Source organism: Miscanthus floridulus, chromosome 10 (assembly GCF_019320115.1).
Source record: "Miscanthus floridulus cultivar M001 chromosome 10, ASM1932011v1, whole genome shotgun sequence".
Lineage (NCBI taxonomy): Eukaryota > Viridiplantae > Streptophyta > Magnoliopsida > Poales > Poaceae > Miscanthus > Miscanthus floridulus.
Window position 1 is genome coordinate 6,728,370 of NC_089589.1, and position 19,108 is coordinate 6,747,477.

General features: G+C 47.6%; 2 protein-coding genes and 1 pseudogene across 5 annotated transcripts; 1 reads left to right on the plus strand and 2 right to left on the minus strand.

Moving 5' to 3' along the window:
• The first annotated feature begins 680 nt into the window (after nt 1–680).
• Nucleotides 681–2,111, plus strand: LOC136487567 (uncharacterized). Its single transcript, XM_066484692.1, has one exon. It carries the CDS (start codon nt 831–833, stop codon nt 1,509–1,511), a length of 681 nt encoding a protein of 226 aa, XP_066340789.1. The 5' UTR covers nt 681–830; the 3' UTR covers nt 1,512–2,111.
• Nucleotides 2,112–10,557: 8,446 nt separating this feature from the next.
• On the minus strand, nt 10,558–12,804 carry LOC136487633 (cytochrome P450 714C2-like; annotated as a pseudogene).
• Nucleotides 12,805–14,444: 1,640 nt separating this feature from the next.
• Nucleotides 14,445–19,082, minus strand: LOC136486150 (cytochrome P450 714C3-like). Of its 4 annotated transcripts, none has more exons than XM_066482954.1 (6): nt 18,952–19,082; nt 17,498–17,609; nt 16,224–16,450; nt 15,871–16,118; nt 15,383–15,770; nt 14,446–15,303 (listed from the first exon to the last, which is right to left on the minus strand). In XM_066482954.1, the coding sequence occupies exons 1-6, from the start codon at nt 19,024–19,026 to the stop codon at nt 14,875–14,877; spliced, it is 1,479 nt and encodes a 492-aa protein (XP_066339051.1). In that variant the 5' UTR covers nt 19,027–19,082; the 3' UTR covers nt 14,446–14,874. The 4 variants fall into 4 exon arrangements, with proteins under 4 accessions (XP_066339050.1, XP_066339051.1, XP_066339053.1 ...); XM_066482956.1 differs by having other exon boundaries at nt 17,498–17,688; nt 18,952–19,075; XM_066482955.1 differs by having other exon boundaries at nt 17,498–17,701; nt 18,952–19,069.
• Between the last annotated feature and the right edge of the window lie 26 nt (nt 19,083–19,108).

Genomic DNA, 19,108 nt, shown 5'->3' on the forward strand with positions numbered 1-19,108 from the left:
AGCGACTCCAACTGGACGGGATGACTTCGGGGCTGGGAGAACGAAACCCCTCCACGAACCAACGGCGTGTCGGTTTGCTTTACTCTACAAACGGAGGGACGCACAGCTGTCGCTGTCAGCCAGGGCTCACACAACCCCCTCTCCGTCTCCACCACGTCGTCAACCGATCCAACCAGGAGAGAGAGGGGAACGAAATTCAATCCCCATGCCCACGCCTTGTCATCACTCGTCAGTCAGTTTTGGCTTTCGGCATGTTCGCCCAGTCTGGTCGGTGCTGATTTACCGTGAGAGAAAAATATGATTGGTTGGCTGATAAGTTCTAAAAACCAACAAGCGAATAGACTGTTTATTTAGCTTTAGGGTGTAAAGTTTTAGAGTGTCACAGTATCATATAGAGTGTTCGAATACTAATAAGGGTGTCACAGTATCGTATGGGGGTGTTCGGATACTAATAAAAAATAAACTATGAGATAAATTTATTAAATCTAATTAATTCATTATTAGCACATGTGTTATAGTAGTACTTTATTATCAAATTATGAACTAATTAGACTTAAAAATCCATCAAGTAAAGTTGTCATAATCCGTACCATTAATTTTTTTTTTTAGTTTATATTTAATACTCGTAACCCCCAACCTCACCCCGTCCGCCGCTCCCCTGTCCTCCTCCTCATTAAACTCTAGTGCCTCCCCGCCGCCGTCCGGCAAGCGGCAACACCCTTTTCCCTGCCTCCTCTCCTTCCTTCCAGTCCCTCCCTCCCCTTCCCCTGCCTTCGCATCGCCGCCCGCCCCACCCCGTCCGCGATCCCTCCCAAATCCCAATCCATCCAATGGCGGCCACCTCCGGCAGCGTCCTCCCGACGCACACAACCCCGTCCGCCCCCGCCTACCCTGCTTCCTCCTCCACCAAGCCCCCCACCACCTCCCCCAACCCACGCCGGCGCTGCCTCTGCATCTGCCTCCTCATAACCCTCGCCTTCCTCGCCGCGCTCGCCATCACCCTCCTGGTCCTCTTCCTCACGGTCCTCCGCGTCCGCGACCCCACAACCCGCGTCGTCTCCACCCAACTCTCCGGGATCGCGCCCCGCCTGACCTTCCCGGCCGTCTCGCTCCAGCTCAACGTAACCCTCCTCCTCGTGGTGTCAGTCCACAACCCGAACCCGGCCTCCTTCGCGTACGCCGCCGGGGGCCACACGGACATCACCTACCGGGGCGCCCAGGTCGGGTCCGCGGAGATCGACCCGGGCCGGATCCCGAGCCGCGGCGACGGCAACGTCAGCCTCGCGCTCACGCTCCAGGCCGACCGCTTCGCGTCCGACCTGCCACAGCTGATCAGCGACGTCGAGGGCGGCGCCGTGCAGCTCGAGGCCGCCACCAGGATCCCCGGGAAGGTCAACATCCTGGGCCTGTTCAAGCGCCGCGCCGTGGCGTACTCGGATTGTACCTTCGTCTTTGGTGTTCCTGAGATGCGGGTGCGCTCCCAGCAGTGCCGCGACCGCACCAAGCTCTAGTTGTTGATGATGGTGATGGCGACGGACGGGCCGGTCCGTCGCCGCCGGCGTCAAGGCTTGTTGTCTCTCTCTCGTCTGCCCCGCGCCCGTGACGCGCACCGAATCCCGTGCGTGCTCGGTGCGGGTTCACGTCACGTCACGTTGGTTCGCGGTTCGGTGCGTCCTGATTCATCGCTTCGTTCGCATATCCTCTTGCTTTGGTTGCCTGCTTCTCCGTCCTTCACCACCGTCCGTCGCCGTCGGCGTCGCTCGTCTTGGCTACTACGTTACATGCAGCCCCTGGTTACATGTGTTGTTGCGTTGCGTTGGTTACGTATAGAGTAGTTATTTATTTCATTTCACATAGACTGCTTGCTGTGCCTACGTAGACTAGCTACATACTCTAGTTTGTTGTACGTCACTGCTGTTAGTATTTTGTATTGTATAGATAATCATCATACTGTATGTACGATATGATGAATAATGGTTGGTTGGGTGATCATGTACATAACCACAGAATCGGATTTTCTTACTTATACTTTGTAATCTCATCATGGTGACACGCTTTTCTTTTTCTCTCTACTGATAGTGAATTAGTGATACACCTTTTGTGACTGCTCACCTCCGAGCTCCTCTACGATCAAGCGTTGTCGGTAGCAAACACCGTGGGATCTGTGGCATACGAAGAAAGACAGACACAGATTATCGGATGAATGAATGGATTGATTGGATCCGTAGCTGCGGCTGGTTGCGCTTTTACTCTTCTTTTTTTTTTTTGTGACTGCTGCTGCTCACCTCCGACCTCCTTTGCGATCAAGCCATGCATGGCACACGAATAAAGACAAAAGCACGAATTGCAATACTAAAATGATGACAAGCACAAATTGTAATATTAAAATGGGGTCGTGTGGCACACGAATAATAAAGACAAGCACAAATTGCAATATTAAAATGAAGAAATTGCTATGGATAGATAAAACTTAATTTTCTCGAAGATTATCAGTCCTACTACGAGAGAGAATTTCCCCGCAAGCAAGGAACTTGATTTCCTATGGATTTAGAAAGAAAAAAATGTGCTGGATCCGAAGTTTGATAATTGAGATATTAAAATGAAGAAATTGGTATGGATAGATAGAACTTTATTTCCTCGAAGATTATCAATCATGTATTAGGAGAGAGAATTTCCCCGCAAGCAATCAGCCTGTTCGGTTGGCTAGTTCGTATCGTTGCTGGTTCGTGAAGAAGTACTGCTGGCTAGTTTGTGTGAGAGAAAAATACTGTTCCGGCTGAAAATTTATGATCGTTTACGATAAGCCACAGCCAAACGAACAGGCTGAATGAACTTGATTTTCTATGGATTTAGAAAGAAAAACTAGTGGATTCGAAGTTTGATAATCAAGATATTGACACAAAATGCGGGGTCCACGCCACATCTGCCGTCGCTAGACTCCACGTGTCTCGCTATTCGGCGTGTTCGGATGGTTTCGGATGATTCAATAGTATTCTGTGAGAGAGAATAAGTTGAAACGAGCTGAAAGTAGTACAGCCGAAGAAAAAAAAAGCAAATACTGCTCCGGCTGAAGAAAAAAAAGCAAGACAGTCAGCCGGACACTCTCAGCCGAACACAGCCTTACTCGATAGCAGACACCATGGGATTTAGCCTTCCGGCTTGCTTGCTCTCTGTGATGCTGGGCATTTGTCCCAAAACAAAGGAACAGGGGGAAGCAGAGGCGCAGGGCACAGCCGCACAGGGGTCCATCGCCGGCGTCCCGGCTTGTCTCTCTCGGTCGTTTGCCCGCTCGTGACGGGGCCGCCCCGTTGGTGCTGGTGGTGCGGGTTCACGTCACGTGACGTGGTGTCGTCCGTGTTGGTTGGTTCGCGGGTCAGCGCGTCTTGATGGTTTCGCATCTCGCTCGCTTGCTTGCTTAGGATTTGCTTCTCCGTCACCTACTCACCCACGCGCGGGGCCCTGCCCGTCGGCACGGTGACAGTACAGCACGTACGAGATACGACTAGTATAGTCGATCATGTGCTGTGCTTACGGATTATATTTATTTTAATATTTTTATCTAGATTCAGATTTAAATACAAATACGGATATTATCAACCATAGATAGAATATAATTAAATATACAATTTGATTATTCGGATATTAATACGGTATCATATGTTATATATCCAAATTCGGATACGAACAAATCTGAATTCCTTTAAACAGATTCGGTCTCGAATACGGTCAGAAAATATCCATACCATTTTCATCTCTAGTTGTGCTGTGTAACTGTACAGAGAGAGCCAGAGAGATGGTTTATCTGTTAATAACTATATTTTTTTTTATTCAACAGGTATAGACAGTGAACTAGGTACATACTAGTTAGGCCTCTAGATAACTGCTATCCTAATACATCACTAGTTGAACCAAATCAGATAGCAGCAGCTAATGAGTGGGCCCCACAGCCCAATCTTTCCCGATCTTATCCCTTCCCTGCCATCCGCGTCACTGTCGCACGCACGCTCGGCCGTGGCCCCCGCCGACCCGGACGCCGCCACCAACTCCACGGCCGGCGAGGCGTCGCCGGCCTCCACGCCGCTCGACAGCGCTGCGAACCACGGCAGCCCTGTCGTCACGGCCGGCGAGGACGTCCGAGGCCAGGCACCTTGGAGGCGAGCGCGGCGTGGGCGTTTGTGAGGTGCTCGCCAGCGCCGCTGGGGTGCTCGCTTGCTTCGCCGCGCCCCTCTGCCTGCGCCGCCTGCACGGGGCCTCCTCACCTCCGCTCCACCTGCACGGGCGCCTCCTCGCCTGCACGAGCTCCTGCGTCCAGCGCGGGGAGGCCGTCGCGAAGGGGACCCACCGCTTGCCGTCCCAGAAGACGACCCGGCCGTCGGCGACGCCCGTGTACGGCATGCGGCCCTGCGGGGCGAAGGCGACATTCTCGGGCCCCTGCACCTCTGCCCCGCGGAGCCGCTCCCGTCCATCCGCGTGCCGCTTGCGGCGGCATCTCGGCGGGAACGTGCCGCAGAACGCCGCCAGCGCCCGTGCGGGAACGTGCAGCGGCATCTCGCCTCCCCCTGCCGCAGACCGCTGCCAGCGCGGCCACCACCCATGGCGACGCCATCCCGCTAGTCTCCTACCTTGGCTCTCGACCGTGCCTCACCCAGTCGGTGCTGCCGTTGGTGAGCCGGTGCGCGGCGCGCACGGCCGGCTGCCGGTACTGCCGCGCCTACGGCGACCGCGTGCCCATCCTCAACTCGCTGGACGTGCTGTCCGCGCGCCTCGTCACGTACTATCGCTGCGCCGGTTCGTGAGCGAGACGGGGCGGCCGGCGGAGGATTGGGGCACGCGGCACGAGTAGGGCATGTTCCACTACTCGTCGGGGATGCAGGCCGTGGTGGCCGCGGCGGTCGTGTGCGGCCGGGCGTCCGTGTTCTGGTTTGGCAAGGATCCCGGCGCGCAGCACCAGCACCTCGGCCACACGCCGAGAACCAGAAGTCCAGAACCGGATGGGCACACGCATCTGCTGTTAGGCCCTCTTTTTGCAGGGCTTCTTCACCGGCTTCTGAAGCCGTTTGGAGCTGTTTTCTACTAAACCGGGTAAAGTAAAATAACTTCACTTGTGAAGTCTCTAAATACACGCTCTCACAGTAATTTGGGGTGGGATAGAGCAAAAAAAAAAAAAAGTGGCTTCTCTCGGCTCCTCCTCCAGACCCCTAAATACATGCTCTCACAGGAAAGCCATTTTGTCAAACGGTTTACCAAAACCGCTTCAGTTCCACCGATGGAACTGTTCGTGGAGCTGAAGCAAAAAAAAATAACTTCACTAGTGAAGTGAAGCCTCGCCAAACGGGGCCTTAATTAGCTGGGTATCCAAACACTAATTCAGCTAATAGGTAGATAGTGAATTGTTATCCAGTTTGTTCCAAAAAAAATTGTTTTCTAGCTTGTTCTAAAAAAATTGTTATCTAGCTAATATTAGCTATGTACTGTTAGCTAGATAACTATTATAAGATAGTGGGTCAGTTCGCTGGTCTGGATTCATCCAGCCAGCTGACTGATCCTCCTCACAGTTCACTATTCACCAAACCAGCCGAACAGTATTTCTCTCTCACAATAAACCAGCCGGAACAGTGTTTTTCAGCCAAATTTCAGACCAGCGAACGGAGCCAGTGGATCTAAACAGAGCCTTTGATGTAATGATGTAGACTAGCTGCATACTCTAGTTTGTCGTCACTGCTGTTAATATTTTGTAGAGTATCATCATGCTGTATGACATGATTATGATAGAACTAACAGAGCCTTAATGCGTAGATCTAGTGGGTAAAACTCAACTTAGATGAGAAACTTAATGATGTACCTCGCCATGGCACGGCGCGACGCGCCTCTAGTGTCGTAGTAGAGATAGCATCGTAGTGGTGGCGCGGTCTAGTGACGGCGGTGAAGACCAGTGGAGCTTCCCGTTATTCACAACGCTCCCTCTAGATCGGACTAGGATTAGACTCGGTGGGGAACTGACAGCTGCAGTGAATCTCGTGTTTTGAGCTCCAGCTCCCACCTCCTTTACATAGCGTTGCGCGACGGAGGCCCACTAGCCAGGAGAGCGACTGGGCGCCCTCGATCAGGATGCGAGTCAAGGGGCCAATTGGCTGTTGGGCCAAATTGGTGGAGATCAACCTAACATTCTCTCCCTTGATCTCACCTTATGTCTTATACTTAACTTACTTTATCTTTTTCCCATTTCATCACAGATCAGTGTATAGAGCGTGCCTCATCGTCACGGCCAGTTGCCATTAGATTTAGCAGCTACAATACACTTCTCTGTTTTTAAACAGATACTCAACTAGGCCCTTAGTATTCAGAAATCATAGGCTTTCCCTTAAACCCATGTCGACTATGTGTTCTCTAAACGCACTGGGTGGTAAGCCTTTGGTAAGCGGATCCGTAAGTACTTATTCGATACTTATATGCTCAAAGCTTTTAAAATAATTCTGGATTTTCTCCTTTACAACATATAACTTAGTGTCAATGTGTTTGACGGCACACTTGACCTGTTGTCTTAGAAGTTAACTTACTTTAAATGGTTATTGCTGTTGTCTACCATTGTTAAATCCAGGTACAAATTCCCTTAACCTCCTTTTGCCTATTCCTTAAGCCTCATGACAAGCTATACTATGATATGCATCATTGATGACACCACAACTGTTTCTTTAGAGTTTTTCCACAATAATACTCAAACTGCGAGTGTTAACAACTACTGTGGATTTTACTACACATCTCGCCAAGACTTAATATTTATACCCTCAACTATTTTAGAGTACTTGTTCTTTCTTACTTAGCATGAGGCCCATGGAGCGTGGTATCGCTTCGACGTCACCCACCGTGCATAGAGGGCCTCGTCAAGCGCGGTCTTCTTCGCGGGAGGACCGACGCAGCGGAGTAGCTCGTGCTCGGTCGCAAGAAGGAGCCGACGCCGTCCAATGGCTACGTCATGTCCTTCGCGCCTTTCCATGAGCATGGACTCGCGATTCCTCCCCATCCGTTCTTCTAGGGACTGCTGCACCACTACCAGATTGAGCTGCAACATCTAAACCCCAATGAGATCTAGCACATCACGGTCTTCATCGTGCCATGCGAGGGGTACCTAGGGATCGAACCCTACTTTCGGACTATGAAGGTACTTCATCTCCGTTTCCCTGCTTAAGAAGAGGGATAGAGCTGGGGACCTGCCGGTGCTGATGGGTTGCGCGGGCATCCACCTCTGAGGGCAGCGGTGCGTCAAGTACATGCCCTGCCAGCTATCGAGGTCCAACAAGGGGTGCCATGTGCAGTGGTTCTACGTGAAGAATGATGCCACCGCCCTCTTGCTGGACTTCACCGGATGCCTCATCGAAGAGGCGCCGCAAGTGTGATCGTGGGGACCTCCCGAGAAGGAAAAGAAGAGGATGTGCGATATCCTTGATAAAATCGTGTTCCTAAAGGGCCACGACCTTCGCGGGGGAACTAGGAAGGCGTCGAGTTAGCGCTCCAGCCTCCCGTAGTCGAAGTCGAGGAGTTGGTCGATCTTGGGGACACAGGCCTCCGACGCGTGCAGCTGTAGCTCCTCAAGCGTCTCGACGATCGCGTCGAGGCCAGCGGAGTGGAGAGGCTGGATGGCGGCGGGAGCCTACGCCAACTCTCCCTCCGTCGTGACGATGAAGTCTAGGCTCCCGAAGCGCACGTGCGCGCTCGGGACCCAGCTAACACCGTGACTAGCCATCTGAGGCCTGATGTGGACGTCGAGATGCGCAAAAACCCCCTACCTGACGCGCCAACTGTCGGTGTTTCGGATCGCCGGCTAGTAAATTTTTAGTTTGCGCGTCTAGCCCGGATGGTGTGCTCGGAGGACACAAGGATTTATACTGGTTCAGTCGAAATGTCCCTACGTCCAGTCTGCTGCTGCTCGTGTTACTGGCACTAGTTTATAGTAGGGGTTACAAACGGGCGAGAGAGGGAGAAGGTCATAAGTCTCTGGTGAAAAGATCGAGCGGAGTTGAGTCTTGTTGAGCTTGTTCAGTCATGTGCTCGTGCCTCTCACGAGGCGTCCTGATTCCCCTTTTATAGGTGAAGGGGAAGACGCAAGTTACATCAGAAAAAGAAAAGAGAGAGAGAGAGAAAGAAAGGGGGAGAAAATCGAGGAGAAGAAGCCCTATGGGGCCGCCACGTCCTTCTTCTCCTTCATGCGGGTCCCGCCGATGCTGTAGATGCTTGACGGGGCGGCTCCACGTCGGACTCCTGTTCACCATTGGCGCCATGCCTCGATGTCATCAGCTGGTCGTGGTGTTCCGTCCCGTCCCGGTGGACGGCGTGGTGACCCGACGTGCTTGTCAGCGACCGTATGGGGATTAGGCAGGACAACGCCCACTCACCCGTCACTGTTGGCGATGCGAACCCTCGGGCGTGGCCTGTCGTGGCCACATGTCACGTCAAGGCATGCCGGCGCCCCTACTGGTGTCAGAGGCTTGACCCAGGCCCACACGCTTGGATCCGTAGTGGTTGGGGGTGGTACGGACCCCGTCGGATGAGGCGGAGCCCATGCCCGAGGGGTCGGGCGAGACGGGGCCCTTGCTCTCGGGGTCGGGCGAGACGAAACCCTCGCCCGAGGGGTCGAGCGAGATGAAGCCCGTGCCCTTAGGGTCGGGCGAGACGACTTCCGTACCCTCGGGGTCAGGCGACACGGGGCCCGTGCCTGAGGGGTCTGGCAAGGCGGAAACCGTCCCTTTGGGGTCGGTCGAGACTGAAATACGTCCTTGATTATCTAGGCGAGTTGTCGCCCGCGGTCCTCAGATCCCTTCTTCGGGTATCCCTAATATCGATACCCGATAAATTTGATGACGGAGAAAGTCAATACAAGTATGTAGTTTTTATAACATGAAGATGCAACAAAAGATTAAGGAGAGACGAACAAGGCAAATCCTATTTAGAAAATATATGAAAGACACCTTAAATTAGGGAGAGAGGGGGCCTTCGCCCCCTCCTGTGGTTGACGAGTACAATACAGACGAGATAGTAGACCGTGACATAGAAATAGAGAGAATTAAACTTTAGAGAGATGGTTCTTTGGCCTCAGCAGCATAGTCTAAAATAGTGATATGCTTCAAACGAATCAGAAGTGCATGTCGGATTGGAAGGATCTAGCAAGGGCCTAGACGGCAAGGGTGAATAGGCCTATTTTTCTAAAATCAACAATGTCAATCGAAACTGTTAGATCGAGGAGCCTTCGAGTATATCTGCGGAACCACCACGTTGCGGAGGTTCTGGACAGATGCGCGGAGCTTCCACAGAACAGAGCAAAAAACTAACTACAGGGGAATTGAGTGAATGAACTTTGAATCAATTGATATACCAGCCTTCCTGGGAGTTGGTTGACTTTCTCAAAGCACTGGTTACACTCAGAAACTAGTACGGCCACAACCCAACACTAGTGTCCGCCACTGCATAAGTACACGACTACTAACATGCCCAACAACTGCCAATTTCGTGATCCATCAACGCCTAATCACCTATTGGACGCTAGATAAGCCATTGTCACGCAGGTCCAAACCGCCGCTGCCAAAGTCACGTGCGGTTGGCTGTCGAAAACTCCAGTCATAGCTCTTTGTCATCATAAACAGTGATGAGCCTGGCGTCATGCGTGACCCTTCGACATATTAGCACTGTAGGATCATACCCTAATCAACTAGAAAATAAAAAAAAACATGCGGGGTCCTCGCCACATCTGTTGCTCGACTCCACGTCGCGCTCCTATTGCTCTATTCGCTTGGCTGATAAGCCATGACTGAAAGTACTGTTAGCTGATTTGTTGCGAGAGAAAATTACTGTTCGTTGTCTGAAAAAGTACGGCTTATAAGCCAAGCAAACAAGGCGTATCACCTCATGGTATGATCGAGTCTCGAGGCTCTAGTTTGTGGCCTCCAAAGTCCTCCTCAAGGTGCTGACGTCTGAGATCCTCTGTAACAAGACCATCGTCTATAGGAACACCATGGAGTGTCCATGGCCCTTGAAGAAAGACACGCACAAAATAATATTAAGAATGAAGAAACGGGTATGAATAGATAGAGCCTGATTTAAGATAAATTTAGGAAGAAAAAAATCGATAGAATCGGGTTTGGATCAGCCGTCAGTGAGATATTGGTGCCACCATATTAGCTAGTACTAAATAAATACTACCGAAAATGAAATAAATCCTTTTGAACATTTGGACACGGGGCATGTGATTACGCTGGTGGCATTTGAGCTCAGTCTATTGTGTGATGGGCCTTAATCGCACGGAGTGGCCTGGCCAGGGAGTGGAATTTAGCCTGACGGCATTGTCATTGGGATGCTGGCATCTGTCCCAAATGGAAGGAACAGAGGAGTAGCAGGGCATCGCCGCCGCCCGTACGCACAGAGGCAAGCTCGCCGGAGGCCCGGTGGGAACGGCGAGTCGTCTGGTCACCGGAGTCGACGGGGAAGGGTCATGCACGTGCAATGCAAACCTCTCGGTGGGGGCGACCGTGACCGTGACCGTGACCGTTGGCAGTCTACATGTTTTATTCTGCCGAACAATATTATTTATATTAATAACAAACGCACAGCACTGCTACGGTCCATTCACCTACCGAGCCGCTAGCTACTTTCCAAGTTTCCATCGTGCATGTGAACCAGTACAGACGCAGCGTCTCCTGCACCACCATCGTCACCGTCTTCAGCTTCCGGATCGTGTCTGCGTCTAGAGGCTTTCCATGGCGAACGACCTCCATGACCTCGGCGCGCGCGCGGGACTGCCACTCTGGGTGCGCGGCGAGGAGCATCAGGCACCAGGCGGCGGTGGTCGACGTCGTCTCGTGCCCCGCGAAGTAGATGTTCTTGCAGTTGTCCACGATGAAGTCCTCGGGCGTGCATGAACTGAAAGCGCTGGCGGCGGCCTTGGCGCCCTCGACGATGGAACGCAGGAAGCCGTCGCTGTTGCTCGCAGATGATGTCGCCGGCGGGTCGTGTTCTTCTTCGTGCCTCCTCGCTATGTCCAAGATGAGGTCGCGGATACTCGCGCCGCGCCTCCGAATCTCTCGGTTGCGCTTTGTTGGTAAGTACCTGAATCCACATCTTATTCAGGTCAGGAGGAAAAGTTTTGCAGGGATCAATGCAGGATGCATGATAATATAATGTGCCTCATCAGGCATGTCGATAAGCTCATTTTCTAATCGAGGAGTTCATGTGCTGCAGAGTTTTTTCTTTTAATGTTGAAGGAACATAATGCAGAGTTAGTTCAGGAAGAAAAGAAGCCTTTGCTTCCATTACCCTCTCAATTTCTGTCCCTCGGTTGCATTTTGATTTCTAAATCGTATATATCACAAGTAATAGCATATGGCGGTGATACTAGTTCAACAAACAAACAAAAAATGTGCAAATGAAGTTTTTTTTTTAATCTCAGCATACCTACTACCAGGAAGAGCAGCAAATATATCTTGCTTTGCCATTGCCACCTGAAGCTGTCGAATCTTGCTGAGTATCTCCTTGCCTTCAGAAAACCTGCTCCCGAAAGCAACTCTTGATATGACATCAGCCGAGAAGTTCCTCAAGAACTCATGAACCACTTATCTTCCCATGAAACCAGCATTTCATTTGCAGACTCCACCATCAAATCCACCATTCCCTGTGGATATCCACCGCAACAAACTGTTCTCATGACAGGGCATTTATTTCAGTATGTAAGCGCTAACCACAAATAACTTCTATTGTAGGAGAGTTCCAGAACACTAGCTAGGTATGTGAATCGTTCTGTCATCAATCAACCGACAGGTTCATTACGAAGGCTGAATTTTTACCTTAACCTTGTCCATGAAGAAGTGAGACGCGATCACCTTCCAAGCTGCTTCTGCAAGTAGCTAGGCTTTCCAAGATCCAAAGACTTGCAGTTGGCCAGCTCCCTCACCATGTCTGGATCCGTCACAAACAAAGACTGGATGCTTCCAGTGGAATACAGGTAGATGGAACCTAGCACAATGTGACAATTGATTGCATGATATTTAAAGCTTCTGTTATGACAGAAACATGATATGTCTCTCTTTGCAGGAAAGTGAGTAAAAGCAGAACCACTGCTTAGCTCGAAACAAAAGCATTTTTTTTTTAAAAAGGTATTCGGAATGAAATAAGGCCCTGTTTAGTTCCACCAAATTCCCAACTTTGACACTATGTAAAAAGAAGATTTCCTGTCACATCAAACTTGCGATACATGCATGGAGTACTAAATGTTGACGAAATCAAAAACTAATTACACAGTTTGGTTGTACTTTACGAGACGAATGTTTTGAGCCTAATTAGTCAACGATTGGACAATTATTACCAAATCGGCGGAACTAAACGTGGCCTAGCAACGATTCAATTCAGCACAAGTGGCGCTGACATACCGTAGACCTTGTTCCAGTGGTGGAAGTAAGGGAACAGAGCGGCCATGTAATTGGAGGAGAAGCGATGGTTGCCCCCTGCTGCTGCTTCTTGTTGTTCTTGGTCAGATTCGGCCAGCTGCTTCTGAATCCTCCTCATCTCCGGTATGTTCCGCAGGAGGAGAGAAGGCTTGGGGCCCTTCACTCCCTGGCGCCTCAGCCTCTGACTGATCCTCTCCGGTCTCAGCCATAGGAAGGTCCACAGGTAGGACAGGAGGAGGATGCAGATCAAAACCGGAGGCAGCAGGCTCAGCCATAGCACTCGCAGAGAGGAGACGCAGGCACGTTCCATTTGTGTCTGTGACTGTGAGCAGGGAACCTGGAAAGCTGGAGATAAAAGCTCCCGGGTGCCGCACCCAAAAAAGCAAAAGCAAGAGAAAGGAAAGACTAGGGGAACACGGACAAGCTCAGCTCTGTCTGTTTGCTGTGACGAGAGCAGGTGGTTAGGGACTTGGGGTATGTCCATATGTGCAACCGCAGCATCCTGATAATGCTGCTGAGGTCTTGTCTAGTTCCTCCTCTACGGTTTAGTTTCTATCACATCATATATTTAGACACATATATGAAGTATTAAATATAAACTAAAAAATAACTAATTATATAGATTGCGACTACTTTGTGAGAGGAATTTTTTAAGCTTAATTAGTTCATAATTTGACAATGTGGTGCTACAGTAAACATGTGCTAATAGCCGATTAATTATGCTTAATAAATTCGTCTCGCGGATTACTCAGGACTTGTGTAATTTGTTTTGTTATTACTATATGAACACTCCTATGTAACGTCCTCATGTGACACTCCTAAACTTTAGCCCTTGATTTAAACACCACCTAAATGGTAGTGACGGCAGTTTTCAGAGAGAAAAAAAATGATGATTAAGACTAGACAACAGAGAGAAGGGTTATTATACTTTAGATAGACTACTACTAATTAAGGAGTAGTGCCCCGTTTGCTTGGCTTATAAGCCGTACTTTTTCAGCCAACGAACAATATTTTTTTCTCACGACAAATTAGCCAATAGTACTTTCAACCATGACTTATCAGCCAAACGAACAAGGCATAGATGAGAGTTGGTCCCAGTGAGTGAGGTTGCCGCCTGTCCTAGCTAATCAATCCCCAAGGAAAATTAGAGCAAGGAAAGAAAGGGACAGGAAAAAACAAGCCGTGGCTGTTTGCCGGAGATGCTGGTGTTTATCATAGGAGTAGTTGCCAACTTTTTTTTTTCTGTTTGTTTGATCAAGCTGTGGTGGTTTCACAGAGGTGCAACTATAGTTGGTTGTTTTTAGGTTGCCAGCAGTTTTTGCAGTTGTGTTTTCGTTTTGTCAGCTCCTTGTACTTTCAAGTTAGGTTGGTTTCCGTTCCGGAGCCGTGAAGTTATTCAGTTTTTGGCCCGTCGGGTATCGGGTCTCTATTGCCCTCTTTAACTGCTAGCGAGCAGTGACGCCGGCGGTTTTCCTAGCTCGTCTGCACGTGGGCTAAGGCCCGTACAAAATTTTCCTGGTTTCTGTGTTTTTTCTGTTATAAAATGAATCGATTCCTATAAAATTCAAGTATGATTCCTATAAAATTCACGCGTTGCAAAGAAGGTCCCATACTGCAAACCTGGGTTTAGACATTTGCCTTTTAGTATAAAATAAAATAAATTCAATTTTTTTAAAAAAATTATCTCCTTTTCCATGTGCCTTTTTCCCATCTGTTCTTGTATATATATATACATACAGAACCTAACGATACATGTCTTCTTCCAAGCTTTCAAATCACAATGTCAATTATAGCTTGAAAATACAGGGTAGTCAAATGTCTTTCTTTGGTCGAATTTCAGTGACAGGCCATCACATTTTAGAGCAGAAGAACAGCAACAAAATAAGTATATGTTTCTATTTTAAAAGAATATGAATATGATTACCTCCGGTGCCACCACTGGATGGTACCCTATCTTAAAACAAGGCATGCTGAAGGCAAGTTGAGTCTTCTAGGACCACATTGTCATGGGACGAATCAAAGGAGGATGGCTAAACTTCAAAATTTTAATCTGGGAGTTAACTAAGCTTACAGCACAAGTTTTGAACATATAAGTGGCGCACAGTTGAGAAATAGAAAGTATCAAATATAGTCTGCTCTCCTGAGCCCAGAAAATTGTAGTGTAGGAAAATATGTGATTGAGTTCGTCACAAGAACAAACTAATATAGATGAAATATCAGGAACTTCAAATAAAGTGGTAGCACCAGGCACAACCAGACATCAAATTCGGTCTTTGGTGATGGTGGTTGGGTGTTGCAGGTTTGTTGACTCGTGGTCGCTTCCACTGAAGCACTAGTTGATGAGCCCAAGTGCATCAAAGAGGTCAGCCTCCTTGAACATTATATACGAGCCCACATTGTACAAGTTCAATTCACGTAGAGGAAGCAACTTATTCAGAAACAGAGATCATGGCAACCTTGTCACCACAAGGGGCATGCCAAACTCAGGCTCAATGGTCAACCGAAACACCGGAGAGTGTTGGTACCCAGGTGACAATGAGAATGAGAACTTGCTCAGCAGGCGTGCAAGAAGAACCTTCAGCTCTGCCATTGCCAGGTTTTGCCCAGTGCAGAGTCTTGGTCCGTATCCGAACGGCATGTACATGTGGGCCGGCTTGCACGCCGCAGCAGCTCCATTCGCGAACCGGTCCGGACGAAATTCGTTAGCATCTGGACCCCAGGCTTCGAGGTCAAGGTGCAGCATTGAAATGGCTACTTGGATAATGGTGCCATGAGGGATGTCAACTCCACCAAGCCTGATGTCTGTCAGGGCTTCACGCATGATTAGTGACGCCGGAGGGTACAGCCGGAGAGTCTCTTGTATCACCATTGTAATCTTCAAAAGATTTTAATGCCACTTTTAATGTGCATCACCAAAGAAAGATTTAGACCTGCAGGAATGAGGAGTCTCTTACTATTTTCAGCTGACGAAGGACGTCAATGTCCAGCACTGTCTGTCCACAGCACACTTCTAGATACTCAGCCCGTGCACGTTCCTGCCAGTCTGGGTGTGCAGCAAGTAGCATCAGGCACCAAGTGGCAGTGACCGCTGTAGTTTCATGCCCAGCAAAGTAGATGTTCTTGCAGTTGTCGACGATGAAATCTTCAGGGGCACTGGAATAGCTTGGGCACTGGTTTGCACCATCGACGATGGCATGCAGAAGGTTGTCATATGTGGACATGTGTGTGACAGCATTGCTGCGGCTTTTGCTCCTGTGTTCCCTTGAGAGATCCAGGATTAGTAACCGGACTTCTTGATCCAGCATTTGTATCTCCCAGTTTCTCTTGGTAGGCAAGTATTTCCTGCAATAGAACAAGATTAATAACCAGTCAGGGTGTTCATTTCCATTGCATTCGTAATTTCTCAAAAAAAAAAAAAAAAAAAAAATCAAAAGTCCCTTACCACAGTGCAGACAGCCCGACAAATGTATCCTGTTGAGAAATTAACATCTGGAGCTGCCTGAGCTTGCAAAATATGTCTTTTCCTTCTATGAAATTGCTCCCAAAACAAGCTCTAGCAATCACATCCGCTGAAAAGTTCCTCAGGTATCCATCAACATAGATCTTCTGACTACCTCCCGTGCTATTAAGCATATTCTCCCATGATTGTAACAGCGGAACAGTTGCATCCACAATCAGCCCTATCATACCCTATCATTGTAGGAACAACACAGTTAGGCTTAGGGTAGGAACAACACAGTTAGGCTTAGGCTGATGATACAGTTATATGGGCTTTTTTAAGTAAAATTTAAGAACCTTAATTTTTTCAACAAAGAATTGTGGTGCCAGGATCTTCTTCTCATAGGCCCAAAGGTCGCCATTCGCTATCAATATACCTAATCCAAAGAGAGGTTTTCGTGATTTCATTATATGCTGTGGCTTCCCTAGCTCTGATGGAGTCCAGTGGCCCATGTCTTTTACCATTTCTGGCTGAGCAACATGTAATATCTCCAAAACTCCTGTTGAGTAAAGGAACACGGGCCCTGTACCAATTTTCAAACACCATGTAATGACATAACAAACTGAACTGAAATACTTAGATAATGACAGAGCAATACATAATGGAAACTTAAATGAATCAAAAGTCAACCACTTATAACTGCATACATTGATTGCGAAAGTTCAACAGAATGTTCAGAAGACAGGACAACCCAAGTCACAAGCATCTCTCAGCTACAACAAGGTCCAAAATTCCCAGGACAGCTACACAATCATTTAGGTAAATATTTCTTAATGTTTGACCACGGTTTCTACAGAACCTACTTAGTTGCTCGTGGACAAACTTACAGTACTGAACTCCAGAGAGTAGAGTACACATTCTTAATATTTGGGTCCACTTGAAAACAAAGTGTTCATGGATGTCTTTTCTGAGGCAACTATCTGCACACAAACTAAATGTAAGGATTTAATTAAGGTAAATATCTGATCATATGAAAAAACCATACTTGATACAAAATCTGGCTATCACTATCAGTTCAGACTTCAGAACATGTTATTTAGTGAACTTCTAAATTTTCTCCTAGGGGAACTTACTAATGGAGGTCCATAGCTTCAAGTATAGAACTAGCTGCACAGTGACAGATAGAGATAGGCAAGGGGATAAATACTTAAACTACATTCTTGTTTGTGATCCTGAAACAAGATAATAGCCTAATACTCATAGTGGCAAAGACTGAATGATCTTCCATCAACATCTGTCATCTTTGTTATTGGGGATTTCTGGACATGAAAAGCATGCTCACACAAGATGATTAACATCGCAAAAGGAATCTAAGACTTACTTAAATGCTAAGTATATGATGTAAGGTTCTGGCCATTCTCATATTTGGGAGACCGATGCAGAGTTATCTTCAAGCATAGTTAATTAACCTTACTGTCTAGCCTTTTATGAACACTATGTTTCTAGCTTCCGATTATGGAAAGCTGTTGTGATTCCAGAATGAAGTAAACAATCACGATCATGCTTATCAGTCTCATTGCAGCGACCCTTATATAAACAGATAAGCAAAAGCAAGGGATTCTATACATACCATATGTCTTCCTCCAGAGAAGGAAATGAGGGAAGATGGTGGATATGTAGCCATTCATGTCTTTGTCTTGCCTCTGCACACACTTGAGTTCTTGTCGGATTCTCTTCATCTCCTGGGTGTTGCCATAGAGCAAAGTAGGTTTAGGACCATTTATGCCTTGCCGCCTCAACTTTTTCCTTATCTTCTCCAGCCTCAGCCATAGGACTTCATATAAGTAAACTAGAGCTAAGCCAAGAAGTATGGTCGAAACAACTAGAACTATCTCAAGTAGTTTCTCCATTAGAGGGGGAAGTATGAGAGGAACAAATGAGTCTTATGTCAAACATACAAGGCAATCAGTACTTGTATAGTCTTCTAGCTTAAAATACTTAGTAATGAACTCCTATATATTCCAGTTTTAAAAAAGCTCCCATCTGTTCCTATACTTGTTGAAGAAATGAGTGGTGGTTTGTCCTTTTCCTGACCTACTGACTCCCACTTACCCATATACTTGTTTTAATAATGGTGAATGATTGTCCTTTTCCTGATCTACTGACATTCTCTCATTGTTTAGATCACTTCCAGCACGTAGTTTCAGAGACATGCCACCTTGAAAACATGGCAAGTATTCATCACTAGACTTTTAGCAACTTGATTTAAGGCTTTCTGCTTGCAAAATTTTCCCTTCCTGTGTTACTTTGTGAGAACATACAGCCACCATATATTATTACTACATATAACTCTGCACTATGTAACTAGCATGACACAGGTGGCTCGTTTGGTTGGGGGTAATTGAAAGAAGGGAATGAGAGTTTAGAGGTAGGAGTTTAGAAATATTTTCTTTGTTTTGTGGAAATGGGAGTTTTGGTGGAAAGGGGAAGGGGTGTTTAGGGGGGCAACTCCCACTAATCAATTCCCTAGGGGAGGGGTGGTAATTGGGAGGGAATTGTGCTCTTATTAAAATAAAAGTAGATCCTTACCGTTCATCATGATTTGCCTCTTCAATTCCCTTTCTTATTTCCCTCCACGAACCAAACAAGGGATTAGGACTAAAAGTCAATTCCCACCTTAATTCCCTCTATCAACTCCCACCACTTATTCCCATGCTTCTTCCAACGTATTTGCCAAACACACCCAGGAGACTAGATTAATCTAGGCAAGAGTTTTATATCAGAAAGAAAGAAAGAAAATGAGGAAAAAAGTCACAAATAAAACACGAGTGAGCTTCAAATAATAAATGAGGAATTACCTCATGGTTGGAACACATATTTTTTTAACATAAGGCAAATATCAGAAGAAAAAAAACAACAAGGTCAGCAATAGATTGTTTAAGGCATGGATTAAACTTTGGAGTGGAGAGTTAAGCATATTTAATTTAAAGCAGAAGCTTCATAGGACTTGCAAATTACCAGTCAAACTACAACAAGCATCATGCACAATGAGACTACAAGACAACAGATATTTTAGGTACTTACTGATGAATGCATGGGTAAACTTTCAGGCAGAGTGTTAGTTACATGCTTGAAGTTACAATCTAAGCAACCAAACATACAAACTATTAATCAACAGCAGCAATCATCAGTATTTGTTTTGCTGAACTGACTGAACTTGGGTACAAGAACTCCTTGGTGG